At 36.3% G+C, this 21,352-nt stretch overlaps 1 protein-coding gene across 6 annotated transcripts in view; it reads right to left on the bottom strand.

The window, feature by feature from the left end:
* Positions 1-527: 527 nt before the first annotated feature.
* Positions 528-21,352, bottom strand: part of USP6NL (USP6 N-terminal like) — a 114,851-nt gene continuing 94,026 nt past the window's right edge. For 5 of the 6 annotated variants that reach the window (XM_052681203.1, XM_052681202.1, XM_052681204.1 and 2 more), the window contains 7 exons: positions 20,431-20,479; positions 18,500-18,620; positions 16,917-17,011; positions 16,629-16,694; positions 16,446-16,545; positions 14,689-14,841; positions 528-4,093 (listed from right to left, as the gene is read on the bottom strand). In XM_052681203.1, coding sequence (XP_052537163.1) covers positions 2,652-4,093; positions 14,689-14,841; positions 16,446-16,545; positions 16,629-16,694; positions 16,917-17,011; positions 18,500-18,620; positions 20,431-20,479 — 2,026 coding nt within the window. In that variant the 3' untranslated portion in view covers positions 528-2,651. Of the gene's footprint in view, positions 4,094-7,808; positions 7,887-8,584; positions 8,586-10,240; positions 10,288-14,688; positions 14,842-16,445; positions 16,546-16,628; positions 16,695-16,916; positions 17,012-18,499; positions 18,621-20,430; positions 20,480-21,352 lie in introns of all 6 variants that reach the window. The other variant, XM_052681205.1, reaches the window with a different exon arrangement.

The following is a 21,352-nucleotide window of genomic DNA, read 5'->3' as shown; positions in this document are numbered from 1 at the left end:
GCATCAGTACCTTCAGTTTAGTTAGTCCAGAAAAACGAAACAAAAGCAGACTTTGCACTGCAAACATGTGACACCAGGCTTTTGTAAGCTGAATGCAGGTCTCTAAACATGCAACAAACACCACAGCCATAGTCAGGCTATTATTTGGCACTCTGATCAATGCAACGTCGCAAGTCTCTCATCCCAGTAATTCTCTTCTTTTGAATTGATATTGGGTGAGATTATTAGAACACAGCCAGAAAATTATGATCACAGTTTATACTCCTAGCTTTCACAAATGATAGGTTAAGGTTTAGCAGTGCAGTAAACTATAATCAATAACCTTATTACTTCTGCAATAACGCGAAAGCACTGTATAGATTGCATCCATATTGCTTGGCCTAAAAATAAACATGTGCAAACAAATAAAATGCACCCAATATATATATACACACGACTCATTTGTGAAAAGCAATCATTTGTGCTGAGAAGAGCAAAACTGCAGTTTTGAGCTAATCAGACAATGAAAAAATAAAGACAAAACAATAGAAGCTTAATTATTATTATTTTAACATGTTAAAAATACAGTCACATCAAAATTGGATACACAGTTATAAAACTGTTGCAGATGACATAAGAAAATAGTGTGTATATATTTTATATATAAAAATCTACAGTATTTACTACTGCTGATACATATTTTGGAGCTTTGTGTTGCTTGCACAAATAAATTGTACAGCTTTGTTATGAGTTACAGAACCATCGTTAAACACTGAGATTATTACACTTAGCCACAGTATTATATACATACATTTCTAAGCTGCTATAAGCAATCAGAACTAAGGTAATCCCAAGTCATATTTATCTTCACAATCTTAGAGTTTCAGTGTAGTGCTTTGCTACCATTACTTCGCTGCAGTTTGCAATCCTTAAAATATAAAATTGCCCAGTTCATTAAAAATTACATCAGACACATCATATACACAAAAAGTTTTTGAAATATACTAAGTAAATGTTACTTCCATTTGTAAAAATTGTTTTACTTCTGTACCTTAAAACTTACAGAGCCAACCTGCAGCAATAATAGGCACTAAAGCTCATTCTTTAAAGGAAAAAAAATAATCCACTTCTATGTCTTTAATTAACAAATCTTACAAAACAAAAGATAATAGGACAACCTTCTAAACCATCCAAAACTGATGGTGATACCAAATGCTTGGTCCTTAAGCATCAGAAAATCTCTCTGCTAAGCACTCCAAGGACCTCTTCTGGCAAGATCCTTATCTGCCTCAACTCCCACTGGCTTCAATGAGAGGTCGGTGCATCCAGCCCTTCCTACCTGGCGCTCATCCTACACGGGCCACTTTAACCTGCACTTTTGTCACCCCTGTTTCACAGTCAATGAAAGGAAAACACAAAGCAGAAGAAGCTGCAAACACTCGTTAAAAACACCTTACCACGAGTCTAAGCTTCCTATTAGCAGTCAGGTTGATTTTAGAGTTTAAAAAAAAACAAATGCATTCTCTCAGCAGCCCATGCCCAATCACAGACACGAGTCTTCTGGCTCTTTGGGGGGGGGAAGGGGGGAACAAAATAGAACTGACATGACAAAGCTTAAGAGAAAGGACACTGCACATGCACACAGCTCAGGGGATATCAAGTCACAACCAAGTCTCAATCTCCTGCGTGTGCTTCTTGAGAGCATCAAGGAGCCAGTAATCCTCTGATACCTATGAGATTTGGCCTTGCAACCAATTTGTTTAGTTCGACAGCACAGCACGGCAAAAAGTGAAGGGTGCAGCACCATTTCTGGATGTGGCATTACTCTTACTGCGCTCCCATATTTTGCATATATGACATTCTGAAGGTAGATTTAGGTGCAAAGGTAAAAATTATCCACTTTCAATTCACCTAAGAAACTAGAGACTGCCCTGAATTTTAAGCACCATTCCTTAGCCAGATTATAGAGATGCTTTTGGCTTTCTGCTCTTGCCTGTCTGCTCCTTCTTGCTGAGGAAAATGACAAACAGTAGTCAAAGGAGAGGAAATTAACTCTCACATAAATTTAAATTAATAATCCCAAAGTATCTCTCCTGCCCAGAACAGATACTGGGATACTGAGGCAGCTGTATAAAAATGACAGAAATTCCCATTCAAAATGAATGGCTTCTCAAATAAATTACAAAGAAAAATTAATACGAAATAAAAGTACTTCACAACCTCTGTCCAAAGTTAAATGCATTTACATTTAAGCTCTTTAGTTCTTTTCCAGATGCATTTGTGTATGCAAGCACACACTCACGCACACATACTTAATACAGTGCATTAACAATGTCAGTCAAAATAAAACTCGCAAATGCGTTAGGTTTTAGGCAGAAAGATCATAACACAAGTTATTTCAATTGAGGGAAAATGACAGTGTTAGCCATATTGTGTATATGATCTTATTGCTATGTCTATGTGCATCAGATCACTTTCAATAGCTTCAATGCAAGTCTAAGAACTCACCTAGCCTTCAGAGAAAAGTCTGAAACAGCTCTGAAATAGCGTTGTTACTTTTGCAGAGTCACATGAATTGTCCACATTTCATAGAAGAAATGAGGTGGACTACTACTAACACAGTAATGTATAACTGGGTTTGGATCTTGCCATTTTAATAAGAACAGACATTTTCAGAGAAGCACAGATTCATGCATAGATAATCCATCATTTCTATTTCGGTAGTGTTGGACTTGGGCTGATGGATTTGAATATTGGTATTGTGGTGAACCTTGCTCTTCAAAGGCTGGTGAAGTCCTGTATCTTACTGAGCTATCCACAGAAACAGCAGGAAGACTATGGTCTTCAAAAGGTGTTGACTGAAAATGCTGGTATTTCTGGAAATTATCCAAGTGGCCCCTGTTAACATCTTGGCTCCAGGGCTGCCTGTACGGTTCATGTCTATACACGTAAGCAGCATCTGGCCACTTTCTGTCTTCTGGTAAATAATCCACTGGAGGCATTATGAATTTGACACCTGTAGCGGACCTCAAGTTGCTGGTGTAAGCATCGACAGGGGCTACATCTATCCGAGTAGGGGCTGGTGAAAGAGGATTTTGGCGACCCGCAGGATAGGAATTCACTTGTAATTTATCAGGAGAATAATCTGCTGAAATAAAAGAGCCATATGGCCTACCAGAAGGGCTGGTTCGATTCCCACGATAATGAAGAGGTATAGAACTTGTATTGCTTATGCTGGAGATATGCTTTGGAGAATTTCCATGGTAAGTCGGAGGATTGCTATAAGAGGGCAGCAGCTGCTTTGTGTTTAGTCCATGAGGTGATCCATCAGATTGCAATGAATATTTTGGAGATCTGGGTTGTGAAGTAAAGGTATAATTGTTGGACATTTTTAATGGAACAGGTATTTTTTCAGTTTGTTTTCTTGGACTGTTAGTGTATGCTACATGCCTAGGACTCTGTGGATGAACTCTCTCAAGCATCTCTTCAACAAGATTCTCATTCTCATGATCAGCTTCTGGAACGTTGTCATACTGTGATGCATTAGACCCACGCTTACCCTCATCAGCATCCAAAACCCTCATCTTTTGTTTTACATTCAAAGGCTGTGTTTCTGTAGGACTTGGTGGTGAGCTTGAAACAGAATTATTTATTGGCCTTCCTTTCACCTCCGCCGTAAGTTTCATAGTCTTTTCAATTATTTTGATATCAGACGGTTTATTCCACTTAGGTACAAATTCCCTTCTTGTATGTGAAGTAGCATTAGAATTTTGGTTAGCAGCTGCATTATCATATTGTTTTGAGTTGTCTTGCCCAGTTGGCTGAGGTTTTCTTCTGGCATCAACCTCATTTTTAGATTGACTACTCTGAGTGTCTATCAGGCGAGACTTCTGCTGTTTTAAGGAAGGTTGTTTTTCCAGAGAATTAATTCTTTTTCGGTTATTTGGTGAATTTTCTGGTTCTTCTACAGGAGATGGTCTCCTCTCTGTCCTTCTTATTGTTTGTGTACCAGTGCTATTTTGTCCATTAAGCATTGGAGTGGAATTAAGCATAGCAGGCTGAGGTCCTGATGGAATTTGCCCCAACGGCTTCTTTGGAAATTCATCTTCTTTACCTAAAATAAGAACAGTAATAACATAAATTCACATTTGAACAGAAGTCTTCTTTGTTCTGTTGGTCGTGCAACTAAAAATAACAAATTCAATTATCTAGGCCTCTCTCTGGGTCACCATTCTGTCAAATCTCAAAAGTATTTTATGGAGACTGAACAAAGATTTTGTTTAGGCTCCCATCTTAACCAGGCATTCTAATCCTTCCCCCTGAAGCTGATGCATTATTGGCAAGCTTTTGCTCATTGACAACTCTATAGCAAAAATAAGTAAATTTAAAAAATTTCTCTCCATAATGTTTTGGCTGCATTGCCTATTCTGTATGTACCCCACCCAGCACTGTCCCCATCTAATTAAATAAACCAATTTCCTCACTTTAAAGATCCTTTCTGATATCCCTCTTCTAATCCACTGTCTTCAGTGCACTCATCTTTTACTGTTTGCCTCTGGTAAACCACGCGCTCAGCTCTGCACTTACACGTACAACCTCTCCAGCAGACATTTTGGTAGTTTCTCTCACTACTTTTCTGGGTAGTTAACATTTATTAACATCTGCACAATTGTCTTCATTCTCCCTCAGTCCTTGTTTAGGGAATGCCTCAGTATTAGAAGTCTACATCATAATTAGAAGACACTATACAGAATCACCATTTTATTCAGTTTTCTATCAGAAAAATTATACATTGATTCCTCAAACAAACGTTCAGTGGGCAAATCTCACCAAACTCTACAGCATCATCTACAGAACTCTGACACTTCTGGTAAGTCCTTCCATTGCTGAGTCCAATACATCACAACAACCATCGGTAAACATCAGCTATGTGGGGATTCAGAATAACCCGCACTGCCACTACAGAAAGAATAACGAGGTGCTTCATTCATTGATGATTTTTGTTTGTAGAACAATTTACATCGAATTTTCCACACCAGACTCTCCTTAGAAGGCAACACCCTTCATGATCTTAGCCAAAGTCTTTTATCACATCTACTTGCACGTAACTTCTTTAATTGTATAATGCATTACTTTTCCCATTACAAGTAGAAAAGGTCACATACTTCTCATTACATTTATGAATCTGAATCTTACTCAATGTTCAGCATTTCCAAAAACAAACAACTTCTTAAAGCCAGCCAAACGAATCCTACTGTGCACCTATTAAAAAAAGCACTACTGTAGAGAGGAAAAAAATACAGCTACCCTGAAATGTTATGCAAAATAAAACATGTAGAACAGCTATAAATAAGTTTAATTCCTTCTCCTTCCTTGTATACGAACCATCAAATCTTCCTCCATCATCAAAGACCTTGAAGTTACTTAAGATCTTGGAAGATTTTAAAGTTAACATCACTCTTTCTAGTTATTTGTAATTAAAATTCCCTTTAATTGTCTATAAGAGTTCATGTGAGTGAAGACACAAACATTTCTATCCCTGATGTGAATGCTGCACTAAGAGAGAGAGCCATATTAATTTTTACAGTCAATAGTATGAGTTCAATTACTGGTAACTGGTTCATGCTAGAAGTACACAGAGGAAAGCCAGCAGCCAAGGTCAGTGTTATTTATTGTAACAGCATAACAAATTATCATCATGGATCAGTTGCTATATAAACTAAATGAAAACTTACAGTTTGTGCCAGCTAGGATGTAGCAAGAAGACAGCAGAGAGAAATACAATGATGGTATGAATCATGACAAGATAGCTAAATAAAGAGTACTTAAAAAATATAGCCTCATTTTGCCAAACAATTAAACTTCCCTTCTCTTGGTATTCAGAGTTTTCACAGGAGGACAAAGTTTATATGGAAACATCTTTTCCTTTAGAAAAACACAACTTCAGAAACTTCATTTTATATATAATAAATCCTGCCTACCCAGGTTTTCTATAGAAAAATCCTTCCAGTCTTGTTTTCCCCAAGCAATCCTTAGCTTAGTTACAACCATACAAGTATTAACATACACAAATCTAATCTCTTGCATTGAAAGTACTCATGGTACACATTGCCATGCCTTAGCAAACAAAATTACTCATGAAAAGCCCCCACCCTCCAAATGTAAGATTCTAGATGTTAAATACTCTTACATAATTACACACCTGGCATACTATCCTCTGTGATGCACAAGACATGCAAGAGTACTAAAAGTTACATGGTAGGACCTTAGCATCAGGCACCAATGAGTGGGTCTTGGAAACAAAGCATCAGTTTGTTCTCCATCTCTGTGGGGGCCCATGGTTTTCAAATCAGGCTAAAATCTGAAGCAGGGATCTGTAGATTTGCACTCCCAACAGTGCATCGCTAGCACAACAGAAGATGAATGAGTCGCATGGATGCTGCAAATGAATGATTTAACAGCTCTGCAACATACTCTCTTCTGCACCAATCTCTTCAAAATTGTCTATTACTGTCAGTTTGGCAAAAGGCATTTACACCATTTAGGTTCCATTTGCACTCACTAACACAGTGGAAAGCAAAACTAAAGAACCTATCTTCTAAATACAACTGAATTTTGCCCATAATAAATATTCCCAATATTGAAACTGCCTATTACAATGCTTTCAATCTTATTAATCTTAGTTGTTAAAATAGCATGAAGCCTGAATTAAGAAACAATACTCAAGGTACATACCACATATTTGTCATCTAAATTACACAGAATACAGACTTCATATGCTGCTATGCGTATAACCTCCATGTCAGTTATAGTATGCTATTAGAAAATGGCTCCTCAGCATCTGCACTTTATTTAGTTTCTCCCAGTATAGCATAACTACTTTAGTAAAATGATTTTTAATACCATCCTTGTAATTCAGCTATTCAGACTATATGAAAAACAAAAAACGTGACCACAAGATCAGTTCCTGTAGTTCCTGCAATGCTTCCTTCGTTTGTACAGATATTAAAGGCATGAACAAATTTCCTTTTTTCCACCTTCTACTCTCTAAGAAATGCACACAGAGCAATATGAGATCCTTTGAAATACACATTTAAGGTGGGTTTTGTGTTTTGTTTTTTTTTGTTTTTTTTGTTGTTTTTTTTTTAATTTCATGCACTTAAGGTTTCTTAATTACCATTAAGCTCTAATAAAACCCAAGTGAGAATACAGCAAATATTCTTACTGCATTCTACCTAGGCTGCTTTGAAGATTGCTTTTGGTTGTCTTTCCTTTACATCTGAGGGTAAAAGGACACACTACAGTTAGGTACATGCAATGCACCCTGTTTAGACAACATATATTATAACATGAATTACAGGTGTGAAGTGATTATCAGAAGTCTTAGCATTTCTGCTGTGAAACTTTTACAGCTTGGAACTAATTCATGTACTGAGCAATAAGCAAAGTGTTCCAAGACAACAGTAGTTCATTTAGAAGAAAACCTTTGCACTCTAACAGCACTATTTCAAGGCCTCTGCCTTTTAATAGGCTGCTAATACTGGAGCCTCGAGTTCTCACAGAAAGCAAAATTATGGCATAATGTTTATGTGCAGAGGGAGGGGTCAATGAGAAAAAGAAATACAGCTCTAAATCTTAGCCACAAAGCTTCCACAGAATTTGTTTTAACTTGACCTCAGACTGAAGCAACTGAGAAAGCTTGCTTAATCAACCACGTTTGCATCTGCAACATTAGGAAAGGCCACGCTGCTAGGGATGCTCAGTTGACTAGCCAAAGCTACAAAGCACATGCTCAAGTCTGTTTCAAGAAAGGCTTCAGCTCTCAGCACCTCCTACCATAACAAACATTGGAAGGAGAGAAGTGGTATAAGGATCCATGGTTCTGCAGCACAAAGATATCCCCCAAACTGGTCAATTCCTAAAGGAAAATTTGTTTTAATAAACTGAAGAAAAAAAAAAGAAAGATATTTAATTCTGATTTAAATATACAGATACATACATACATAGAAGCATGCATGCAGCTGCCACTTCCAGTGGAACTACCAAAGTACTTTACTCTTTAAATTTCCTGAAGTTTAGAAAAGTCCACACAAATAAACAGGTGGAGGATAACCACATCTACAGCATGCTCATTATTACAAGGAGACATTCCTCAAATGCACGAAACAGCATGCAGTCTATGTCTATGAATGCTCTGAGCAGTCCGCCATCACCAACAATGGGAAGAAAAACACATGATGCTGCATGCAGGCAAAAAAGAAAGAAAGAAAGAAAGAAAAGGAAGAGAAGCAAAAAGCAGAGGAAAAGAAACCACAGTGCAGAAGCAAATGTAAGAAATTAAATCACAACAAACATCTCCACTGTTAAGAGGTACACATACCTTGCCAGAGAAGTATGCAAAAGCACCAGTTCTTCTGACAAGCTGTGCATCTCTTATCTCCCCATTTTCCACTCCAAATATGCCTAATGCCTCTCATGCAGCTCTCAGCCATCATCTTTTCTATGACAGCTAAACTCATTGTTCACATTTCTGAGATCTGAACATGCAGAAATTTTATCTGGATGTTTTCAAGGGCATTAAATTGAATCTGTTTGTGCTGTTAACCCTAAGTCTGAGCTAATTCACATTAGAGGCATACATTCCTATCTGAAGCTATACGAACAGAGGGCCTTTTGAATCCTACTAATAGTACTTCTGGGACAAGTAATCTTCTGTACAACGTATGATGTTTACATACAGTGCTTAAAGGCACTTTAAACTAGAACATAAGACAAAGCTGTCCCGCTCAGCTGGTAGATGTTTTGGCAGCAGCCTCCACAATCAGACTTGCCTTTATCTTTTGAAGCTAACTGGGCAACCACATTTTTTCCCAGGCTGACAATATTAGCACAAGATGCAGAATTCTGTCTTCTGTCCCCATATTCCTTCAATAAAACCGCTTTCTAGATGCAGTTTAGTTACTGGCTTTCCCCAGAGACAAACATAATAGTTTATATTAGAATTTACAGAGCTGGCAAGACAGGATTTTCTATTTTTCATTCAAAAGAAAGGTAGTGATTGAGCTGGTTTGTATACAGTATAGTATAAAACAAGCAAATGACAAAGAAAATAGGGCAAAAGTGTGGGAGAAAGGAGAAGAATGGAAGTGGAGGTAATTTAAATGGAAAAAGAACAATCAGGTGCTTGTTTGCTGCTGATAAATATATTGCCTAACATGAAAAGGACCAAAGCAAATATAAACAGATCTGACTGCTCCCCAAAAGATAAAAAAAATTCAAGTCATATTTAAGAAAATTTTGGTCTACTTACTCCTACTCTAGCAAGTCTTGGTCACCACCCAGTGGAAGTCAATCTCAACTACAAGACTTTTACAGATAATTGCTTCAGGAGGCATTAGCAGCCTCATGCATTGAATAGCAGACATATAATTGGAGTAAAGTGCTTTAAGTGCTCTCTCTGGTGAATAGCAGTCTAGTCCTTAATTTCAGGACCAGAATACATGCACTCTGACTGTTCTAACACAGTTTTCAAGGATGGTAATGGTCATAAAAACAACTCTTAAAAAGACATCTTGATATTTTGCATTTATTTTCCCATCTTACTTGTTCAGTGACTTCCCATCTTACTTGTTCAGTTTACAAGTCCAGGTACATTTTAAAGAAGTTTAAGTGCCTGAACCAAAAGCTCAAACTGCTGCCAGAAAGTCACTCTCTCTTCCTCCTCTTTTGGAGGAGATGCTCAAATGAAATCTTGCTTGACAACTTGATAATGGTAGAACAAAACACACTCCTTGCCTTCCCAATACTGGGTCACTTCGGTAATACTGACAGTAACAAAAAAAAAAAAAATGTCATAAACATCTACATTTAGAGAAATAATAGAAATGTCAACAAAGTTGGTCACTGAGGTGACACAAGTGTTTAAGTGGTTTCTCTAAAAAAATATAAAAATAATGTAAAAAAAAGGAATCCATTCTTTTTTTATCCCTAACTCCGTATTTCTTCCAGAAAATACACTTCCCTGTGCTATGAACAATAACCAACAGAACTGAGTCAGACTCAACAACAGCATGCAAGTTTTTAACAGTAAGCATTTTTTAAATGATGCAAAGCCTAGGTCCAAATTGCTGAAAATAATATACTAATTATATTAGTATAATTCTGTAAGTGCAGTTTTCCTTCATAACACTGTAAGGCCATATCACAGAAGAATCAAGGCAGAAAAATTACTTGATTAAAATATGAAGTGCATCATATAAACTGCTACTTGTGTGTTCTTCAACAACAAGTGAAAAATCCAAAATTCTTCTGAAACAAAACACAACGAAAAGAAGTATACCATCAGAAACACAAGTCAAGTTGACTCACATATTTGCAATATTTTGGCTGTCAAAAGATGAATTAAGAGCAGAAAACCAACATTATTTAATAGATCAATTACATATTTCTGCACTGTTGCAGGTGAGTATTTAAGTTAGATAAATATCTGCATAAAAAGCACTCATAACAAATTTACTGAAACATACCTCTAAAGATAAGTAGCAGGTATACATTTACAAAAGGAAGATGTAAAATCCTAATTTTGCTAATTGTCTCCAAATATGGAAAAGACTGGGAGAACAAGAAGAATATAATCAGCTTAATGCAGGTGTTTCCAGGCACTAAAATAGTTCAGATGATCAAAAGAACAATGGCAGATTCCAAATTAGGCAATATTTTCTTAAAATTAAGATGTAAGACTTCATCTCTGACTGAAGGCCTTCTCCATTGCTGTAAAGTCTATTATACTTTCACAAAAGAAGTCCATCCCAGGATCTCTGTCTTCTCTTTCCAGGACACCTTGTATCAAAATGTTGGGCATTTTAAGAATTTTGCTGTTCCTTTAAATGAAAGATAAGAAAAGGATCTGCATCAAGCAATTTTGAATAACAGTATATGCGAGTGAAATTCTTTCCACCATCTCTTGATGAAAGAAGAGATTTGTCTACTCTGCCTCAGATCTGGCTCCTTGAGAAGATACAAACAGGAGTCTCATGAATTTAAGCAACTGTGCTGTTCAAGAACCTGCTGTGAAGTGGACACCCTTCATAGTGTTCCAGTCAACCTAGAAAATACTAATTGTCTTCTCTACTAAATCTGCTTGAGGATATGTCAGAAGAGAATTACCTTATAGGACTGTCTACTCCATAAATGTCACAGCCTGCTCCTCTGAAGGCCTGACAATAAGCAGCTTGCTTATCCACTCAGACTTCTGCCTCCATACAGTCACTGGAACATAGACGCCTACCTTGGGTTTTGAGAAGAGCAAGTAACGAGCCATACTCTGAAGGCTGCAGTTGCTAAGACCATCCTACGTAGATCAGTACTTAGAAGTAGAAATTAGCAGAGAAAGGCATAAAAATCTGTGGTCTGCTTTATGTAAAACAGTCCCAGTGCTGGCAAAGGCATTTAGCTGACATCCAAAATCAGGCTGATCAATACAGCTGTGCTCCTGGAACATCAAGTGTTCTGGCAGAGCACCTTAAGGGTTTCATCAGTGCCAAAGTGTTTAATAAAGTCCCTTCTCTCCTCTGTGCTCTGAAGGTAGAAAGGAACTCCTTAATACAGTGGGAGAAGCCATGGAAGAAGCAAGCCAGGGAAAGCTACATTAGATACTAGCAGCCATCTACTTTAAAATAACACAAAAATTACCTCTTTAAATACTCTACTACTGTTTATTAGGGCAGGAAAATCTATACAGCTAACAAATGATGCCAGATGGAAAATTCTACAGAGCTCAAGTAGCTCTCTGCTATTCCAGGATGACTGATACTGAAGCAACTGTAAAATGGAGATATTTTTCAATCATTCATTTTTACTTTAGCTCTTAGAGATGTAATTGTTGCTCAATGCAAAAAAAAAAAAAAAAAAAAAAAGTGTAAGACAGGAAGTAGTAACTTTATTTCAGCTGAAAAATAAAAATAAACATCCTTTTTCAGGCTGTAGTGAATACTTAAATGAACAGTTTGGTATTTTTGTGCATATTACTGCATGACATAAAATGATTTCATAAATTTTATATGAAATTAAATGGAAAACAGTAAAAAGAGACCGAAGGTAGAAAAGATGGTAGAATGGGACAGAAGTGAGCAAAGCTGAATGTCTACGAAATCTGGAGAACTTGTGCAAAAACATTACTGCCTGATGACAGTGATTAGTAAAACCAAAACAGAAAAAAAAAAAGAAGAAAAAAAAAGACTTGCGAAATTCATACGAAGAACAATGAGGCAGCTTCACCTAACTACAGAGAACAGCCGAAAAATCAACCAGATTTCCAAGGATTAGGCTAAAGTATTTCATAGTTACTCTGTGAGGCTTTCCCAGGCTACTTTCAAATGGAAACAAAAGCTCACTTCCTCATCTAGCAACAAAATATAATTCACTTGAGCACTGTTTTTCCTATTTTTATTTTACTGCTCAATCTTCCTGGTGTAGAGAACCTGCTTTGGTAGGGGGTTGGACTCGATGATCTCTGGAGTTCCCTTCCAACCCCTACAATTCTGTTATTCCTCACTCATGTTGGAAAAAAGACGACATTTTTAAAGCAACTGATGTTCCTTTAGCTTTCCAAAAGAAAGAAACAACGTGGATTAAAACAGTGAGTTTCCTGCCAGGTAGTCATATCAAGACTCACACATACAAAATATGAAACCATACAACTCACATTCAGCTTCAAGAAGACGTATTCACTGTTCACTAACTTTTGCTTTTGGCTTCTATAAGATGACTCCCTGTGTCTCAAACAAGGTATCCACTTTATGGCCTTTGACATCACAGACAGCTTCCTTTAATTGTTTTGCTAAGACTCAATATTCTGAATCAAAATTTCACTTGAAGGCTTTTTACATTTTCCCAAAAAAAAAAAAAAAAAAACCCTAAAACATAAATCAGATAGGAAATGCCTGCATTTATTTATTTGTATTTCATTCAAGAAAACTTACAGTGTTAGTTTTACTTACTGTATTTCCCACAAAAGCTCTCACTATAAGTTGTGTCTATGTTATTTCCCAAGGTGGAAAAAACAGGAATTACATCACATAGTAAACTACAAAACGTCCCATAACTCTTCAGCTACCATATTTTCAAGTAGAAAATAGACAATCCACACTGGTGAAATTTACTTGACCACATCCATGAACTAAAAATAACTTGAGTTTCTGAAAGGCAGCAAAAAATCTCTGTTCACATGCAATCACTGATAACTGTGTATTTACAGTTTAACAGAAAGCACTCCAATGCACCTATCTTCCTCTACCAAAATGGATTGGAATTGAAGTTAAAAGACAAAGTAGTTCATTAACATATTTACTCACATCCAGTCACTGTGATCAAGCATCAGCTGAGACAAGATGTTTAACAAAAGCTGACAACTGAAGGGCAGTGCTGAAAAGTGCAACTTGTTCTGAAGAATAAGGAAACATTGCAACCTAGCTTAGGAAAATGGAGAGAAGCAGGGAAAGCTGTGATTAGAAAGGGGAAGAAGCAGCATGAGCAGTAACACGAAGAAGAGCTGCAGACTCACTAAAAAAAATAAGCATATGACTAGATGAAACAAGAATGACGAGGAGGCAATTAGGAGCAAGACTTAGATCTCTATTTTGGGTAGGAGAAGGAATAATGGGGGATACGTTGTAAAAAGTCAGAATGAGGGAAAAGCATAAGAATGTGGAGCAAGAGAAACTGGGACAAGAAGGTGATGGGAAATAAACACACAGAGTGTCTGACTGCGTGTCCGAGAGAGATCCACTAAGAACCTGAAGAAACATACATATCTTCTCCTGATGAAGAGCCCTGAAACTCCAGTACTGAATGCAGTAAGTAAGGTGTACTGAAACACAGAAATGAAATTCCATACTGAAAGAGCTTCAAGAGGAAACTGTCACCAGACTACATAGGCAACCTTTATTCTGACATTTCGTAACTTCTGTAATCTAACCATAACAACTTAAAAGTTAAGGCTGTTTCTGCCATTATTTTATTTTATTTTAAAACAGGTTTCTTTCTCGTGTACTATTTTACAAATTGATGAGGATAAAAAAAGAACTAAGCATAATCACAACAAAATTCAGTTCACTTGCAGAGGATAGAAAAGTGATCAAAAAGATGACAGAATCTCAGTACGGGAAGAAGAGAACCTACAGACATTTCTTAAGTCTTGTCCTGAGAAACAACACTTACTGCTCTGCAACTGAACACAAAGCATGAACACAAAGGGTGAACAAAAATGAAGAAAATAATTCACTTAAATACCCAGAGGCTGTATCACTTACAAAGAATTAAAAAACTGGATTGGACCAGCTGTCTGACCTGATGTTTGTTTCATAGCTGTCCATGCTACGAAATTATTTGTATTCTCAGACAACAGTGTTGCTTCAAATAATTGGAAACTCTGATATTTTATACATCAGAATTATCAGTTCAGATCAGGGATGTCTTCAAGTGCTGTGCCATTAGCTTGTAATCAGTAAACAGAACAATGAGCAAAAAAACCAGAACTCATGAAATGAAGGGTGTTGCTTCTCAATTGTAAAATATTTTGGAAGAAATAAGTATGCAGTGATGAAGAGACAACCATTTCCACAGTCTCTACCAGAATGAATTAACACTTTAAAAATAGACAAGGTGTAAAAAGCTCCAAGTATCTAAATCTGCATCTGTAAAGTATCTTACCAGCTACTGGTAAATCCAACTTTGCTCGTTTCAATTCTGATATAGAATTTTGGAGCTGTTCTATTACATAGTCATCTTCATAGAAGAAATCCTTAGCTAGAGTCTCCTGCAGAAATTCTACAAGCTCTTCCATTTGTAATTTCATCAGATGTTCTACACAAGAAGAAAATACTATTATAAATAAAAATATCTTGATTAAGAACATAACATTTCAAAAACATATGCACAATATCAGATGCTTTTGTTGTTAAAACAGAACAAAAAAAAGGCCGATTTGTTAAGCACAAAATAGAACTCTGCACTAAAAATCTAAAAAATGCATCAGAAATTCACTTGCAAATTAATACAGAAATGTTTTCTATTTAGAACAATGTTTTCCAAAAAGGGGCATCTTCTAAAAGCTAAATACAAGTCACCTGCCTTTGGTTTGCTTATGTTATCCAACAGTTTTGGATCTTCATTTTTCAGCCTGAAGCCCCAACTTACAAAACACTGGTATAGATCTCTAAAATACACATCATTTATTTAAAAGCTTTCAAAAGCAGTAAAACAGTTTAAGATTTGACATTTAAGGTATTCTCATTCACAACTGAATTAACTTCCAATGAAATGGTTATGGCAGTTCAGAACCATTGCTTCAGGCATTATTTGCCACTTCAATTAATTCAGGTCATATTCTGAAAGCCGTTTTATAGTTACCAGATTCTTTTTCTTTCCCATTTTACACAGCTATAAGGCCATGTTTCCTACACAAACGTTTTGCTTTCAGGGCTGTAACTGCATGCTTATACAGTTTCATAAGGATAAGCTAGTGAGCAAGGGATGGCATCAATTCTGCAAAGTTTCACATAGACGTCTAAATTTACAAAGAGTCAATTTATTTCACTAAGAAAATGCAAAAGTACCACAGGTAAATGGTATCAAACTTGAGCTACAAGGTATCTATCATCTGGAGAAATGTCTAAGGATATTAAAAAGCTAACATTCATTCTCAGAATTGGAACTTCATGTGCTATGGGGACAGGCATAGATGGGCAGGCACTATGGGCAGGTATAAATGCTTTGGACAGTGCTTTTGTTCAAAACTCCAAATCTTATTTTTCCTGTCAGAAAAAGATGGAAGAAAAGATCATTTGGACAGACTACTGAAATTCTGAATTTTAATGATATTCTTGAACAAACAGCACTATAAAATGAGATACAACACTGGTGGTTCATTGTTGCTGAATTGCTTGCTGATAAGAATTTCAGCTATTTACAGGTACAAGATACCAGTCTTTTTCTCTCTGGATTCTTTTAACACTTTTTAAAAACTTACAGTGGCTAGAAAGGCATTTGCAAAGCATACAAGTAGAACATTTTTTGCCTATTTTATAACGAGCAACAAAGCTCTACCCAGGCTGACGTTTAAATAACTTTCTTATTTTTCTGAGAACTTACATTAAAACACAAATACAGCAGAACATAAGATTTAAAATTTGTACGGTGTGACTGTATTTGTCTATTTATGATTAAGTAAATCAAGTGTGATTTTGGTATTAGCATCTAGAAGCCCACTGCAAAGATGGTACAATTTTTCTTTGACAAAAGAAATCACATTAATAAAGGAAAGATTTTGCTCTGCTTGTTCATAAGGAGAGAAAAACACTTGTCATGAATTGCACAAGGCAAAGAAGAAACTAAGATTTTTCACATAAAATAAGAACAAAACCAGCAGAAAGCCTATTTAGCATTTGAGCACTCAAGAGATTTCTTACTTCTATGTATCTTCAGAATTGTGTACGACATAGCAGTGAGAACCCGCTCTCCTTCAAGTATGTAGATATCCCATATCCTGAGGCTTAACGTAAAGGGAGTCTGCGATGAAAGAATCAAGAGTGAAAACAGTCTGTTCAAAGCCACAATTAAAGACAGAAGAAGAAAATGGAAAACATACTCACGCGATCAAGGAAACACTGGAAAAACCATTTTGTGGTGTAAAAGCTAGTGGACATCTCCTGAGAGTCCTGTAAAAACCACAGCGTTTTTAAAAATATTCATAAAAATCAAGTAACACTTTATAACGTCCATCAAAAAAACTTTTTATTCAATGGCCTTGTGGCCAATAAAATCAGTATTTTTTGGCTACGTGAAATACTTCGTTTTAATCAAACAAACATGATTTCCATCCTTACAGGTTTTTTTTCCATCAATTTCCATCCTTAAGAAAAGTCCTTGTCAGTACTTACCAAGTGCTGCTTAAGTTTGGACAAAAACTTATTCAGTATTTTGTCATGATGTTCTTGAAACCTCAACAGTTTCGGAAAACCAGGAATAAAAAAACCTAAGAAAAGAAGTCAACCATGAAATGTGTTTATTTACTACAAAGACAGTAACATGAAAAAAAAGGGGGGAGGGAGGGAATTGAGAGCTCTAAGAATATTGCTCTTCTATAGACCACTGGATCTGAACAGATATTCATAGCAATATTCTCATGTCCGTGTACAGATATGCACACATTTCTGCTTAAGGGACCATAGTAAGACATCACTACCTTCCCCTAGTGACTATTATAGGTTAGTAATGGTAGATAACATCAGTCTGAATCAATCCTATGCTTATCTCACTGTAAGTCTTCAAATCTTAAATAAAATTAAAAAAAAAAGATGCTGTTTAATTGACCATGGCATCTTAAAAATTTTGCTTATGTAGAGCTCTCTCCCAGGAAGCAAAATCAGATCCACTGATTCAATATATAATGAACTGATTTAAACTCATTCCCCAAGACATCTAAAATTTTCTGTGGTCACTGAGGAGCTCAATGTTCAACACAGCTTTGTTTTTATGGCTTTTGATTACTACTAGATCTAAAGATACAGGTTTAGATAAGATTTTCTTACTCCGTGTTACTATTGTGTAAAGCTCCAAGCAAGTCTTTGATTATTTATAAATTCTTTTTTTTTTTTTTTTTTTTTTTGGTCAAAAAGGCAATGGCTTTGTTGAAGTACAAACAGAAAAAAGCCAACCAGCACACTAGGTTAAAGAACACTGAACTAGGAAGCTAGGAATAGGATAGGGATAGCATAGGAATCTATCATGGTATGAGAATGTCTTAATGGAAAGGAAGCTAGAGCCTGCTGAGGATTTAAAAAAATTAAAAAATAAAAAAAACACAACCCACAACCAGTTTCCAGACACTATTTTCTTGTTCAGGTGTCCAAGAACTAAAGCTTTGTGAACCACTATGTCATTAACAAAAAATAATGGAATTCCCAGAGTAGTTCTTTCCCCTGGGCATGCAGTATGCACAGTCCATACTAAATATGACATGGAAAGAGAGAATAATCAATAACATAAGTGTAACAAGACTAAGAGTGCAGGAAATGCTGTGTGAGGCAAAAAGAAAACCAAGGAACTCAACATTAATGCTTACAGCGTGATTTTTTTATTTCTTTTACTATGGATTCCCGTCCTGCCATGTGATAGAATAACTGCAGTGTTATTTAATACATTCTGTATTAATTTTCCACTAGTCTTTTATTGCTATATAGACATCCACATAACCAGCTTTCAACTAGTTACATTCCTTTAGAGCGTAAGGGGAAGGGCAACATCTGATTTTCATTAAGAACTATTTGAAACCGACACAGAAAAACAATTATTAAAAAGTACGTGAACTTTGGTAACCTCCAATGGCATCCCAGTATAAAGCTCCAGTTGTGTTTTATACTGAACATAAACACATAGCAGCATGGCTCCATATTCAAATAATTCACAACTTAAATAATCAGGTTGAAAGCTAATATATACTAAGTAACGTGACACACCATACCGTGCATAGCATGCTTTGGACCCGAGAGAAGTTTCACCAAGGCCCAGAAGGCATCTTCTTCATTCATGTACATTAGGAGTAAAGCTGTGATCTGGCTCATTCCCTGACAGTATCCAACTTCCTGAAAATTACACAGTGAAAAATATTAAATTTCCAAAAGCAAAAGCCCCACACCCATGAGCTTTTAGCTTTTTTTGAACTGGCATGGCAAAGAGTCTGCCTGTCTTGATAGCATGCGGCATTTCCTAATTATGGCTCCACCACAAGCATCTGATTTCTGAATATCTAAAATACTGATAGATGGAAGGGATGATGCTCAACAATTCATCTGAAAAATAACCAGGAACTCTCTAACAATGCTCTAAATCAGGTTTAACAATAATAATTTCAAGTAATTAGAACATCTTATTCCAGAAGGGACACTTTTTCCACTTAGATGCCTTTCCCTGTGGAGGGGGGAAGATATTCTTTTGTCTTGCTTTCCAACCAAGGCACCCTCTGATAAACACGGCAATTTTCAGGAGTGACCTGAAACTACAAACCTGCTCACGTTTAGCAGCACACAGTAATTAAACACAAAGGGAAAAAAAAGTCCAGTTCCAATACTAAATTTGAGCAACTTCTCTGCTATTAGTTTTGACTTTTATGGCAGGAATCAACTGTCGCTATCATTTCACTGCTCAGATAACTCCGTTGATAAAATATTTAGGAAAATGAATTAATAGTTGAATAATCTTTTCCAGCTTTAAAAGTTCTTCTTAAGAACTTTGCTCTGGAGATAAAAACAAAGCATAAGAACTGTGACACATTAAGAAGAAAAATACAATAATGCTAAAGCAAATTAAAAACTCACTGCAGCATTCCCTTCGCCTGTATTGTAACAGCTGACCTTAAAGAATACTTTGCATACAACTGGCAGACATCAGTCTAACGCTGCACAAAAAATGTATAAAGGAAATTCTTCCTTCCAGAGTTTTCTCAGCACTTACACTACCAACAAAAAGCTTAAGACAACAAAGGAAATGAAAGGTGACAAATGCTAGCAATGTAACTTCATTTATGAGCCGAATAAATATGAGCAGATTGAAACTGGAAATAAAAGCCACATTTCTTAGAACTCCAAAAATTGAAATGAAGTGATACTTCAGTAGAATAACTGCTCAATTTCACTCTTACTCACAACTTTGGATAATTTCACATTGAATTGTAAGGACTTGCTGATGGATGTAAAACGAAAGTTGTTCAAAAATGATCAGAACAGGCACAGTGAACAAGGGAATAGTGCATAAAGCAAAATTAAATTTGGACATAGTAACTTTTCTCTATTTTTAACATGCAGTGAAAGGACATTACAAAATAAGCAGGCTTCTACCCTTACTCAACTCTACTTCCAAAAATCCTCATTCAGGACTACAGTGAAGACCAAATTTAGTACCAGAATGTACTTTAATATAATACACTGGAGCATACCTAAAACAAAGCTTAAGTGAGGAAGATGCAGCCTTCAAAACCTTGTTTGTTAGAACATTCCAGGCTATGAAATGCATACTTACTCCCTGTATGCACCTTTCTGTAGTTTTTCCTCCCATCATTCAAATGATCTTAATTGGCAAATAATATAACAAGAAGAAATAGCAGTAGTATGAAACTCCAGCATAGCACAAATTCATTATTCTTACTGAACACTATACTTGATCTCAGTTAATCTCTATGTACTGCTCAGTCTGCCCAGTAAGACATTCCTAATCAAGACGCTTTGTTTCAACTTCAGTAGCTGAAAACGTGTCAGCAGGCAAATCATTCATTTCTCTGCATTTCCAAAGGTCTCTGAAATGTGTTGTGGTTTTTGGGGGAGAGAGGAAGAGGACACAGAATTGCAAATAAACTTAGAGCACGTTCAGAGTAGCAGAACATGAAAGTACGCAACTTACCGTGTTGTATATGGAATATGCAGCTAAAACGTGGAATAAAGATTGTTGCCTGGAAAAACAAGAGTAGAGAAAGAAAGTGCTGTAATACTGGTTTCATAAAAACAGAAAACCACAAAATTAGTTAACTGTATTTTGGAAACTTGTTTCTCCAATTTAATCTGTTTGGTTCTGAAGAGCAGTAATAAATGCTTCCGATTTTAAACCAACATTATATTTAGCACTTTCCTGATATTTTGCTTGTTTAAAGATTACAAAATACATCCATAACAATTTGAGATGCCAATGGTGTCAGACCATTATTATTACAATTAAGGGATTTGAGGCATACATGGCATACATGTCAAACACTGATTTATTCAGAATGACTGACTTTAAACACACCACACCAAATTTGTTTGCAGAACACTAACAGCTGTTACTGATTGCAAAGAGTTACACAGAGATAAAACACAAAGCAGGTACAGAGGTGTCTTAATCTTGGCACCCAAATTAAAAGCAGCTTTAGTGACTGCTACTGTCAAACAGTCACAATTCCAACTCTCCATCCTATGCTTAGTCCTTCAGAGTATATCAAGCCCTGCAATTCTAACAGTGAAGTACACACAGAGCTTTGCCCCTTGCTTTCCATAAAAACAGCTTGAGTCATCTTGCGTTAAGCTGTGAATGTAGTAGGACAAAAATATATAAACTCCACGCTTCTCAAATTGGGACATCAAAACAATGGAGAATTCTCATAATACGTTTTTAAACTCACGCCTACTTCCTGTGATTTGTTGGGAAGGGAATTTGGAAATGTGAATGCCTCCTTTCAACTACAACTGCTAGAGTTTAACTCCTGAGTCTTGTACCCTATTGTGTCCAGTGAAATTCCCTCTGCTTGTCACCGATCAAACGTATAGACAAATATTTGAAGATTATAAAA

Source organism: Tympanuchus pallidicinctus, unplaced genomic scaffold (assembly GCF_026119805.1).
Source record: "Tympanuchus pallidicinctus isolate F22 unplaced genomic scaffold, pur_lepc_1.0 scaffold19, whole genome shotgun sequence".
Classification (NCBI taxonomy): Eukaryota; Metazoa; Chordata; class Aves; order Galliformes; family Phasianidae; genus Tympanuchus; species Tympanuchus pallidicinctus.
The sequence above is the reverse complement of the archived record's forward strand: the minus strand, read 5'-3'. Positions and strand labels throughout refer to the sequence as shown.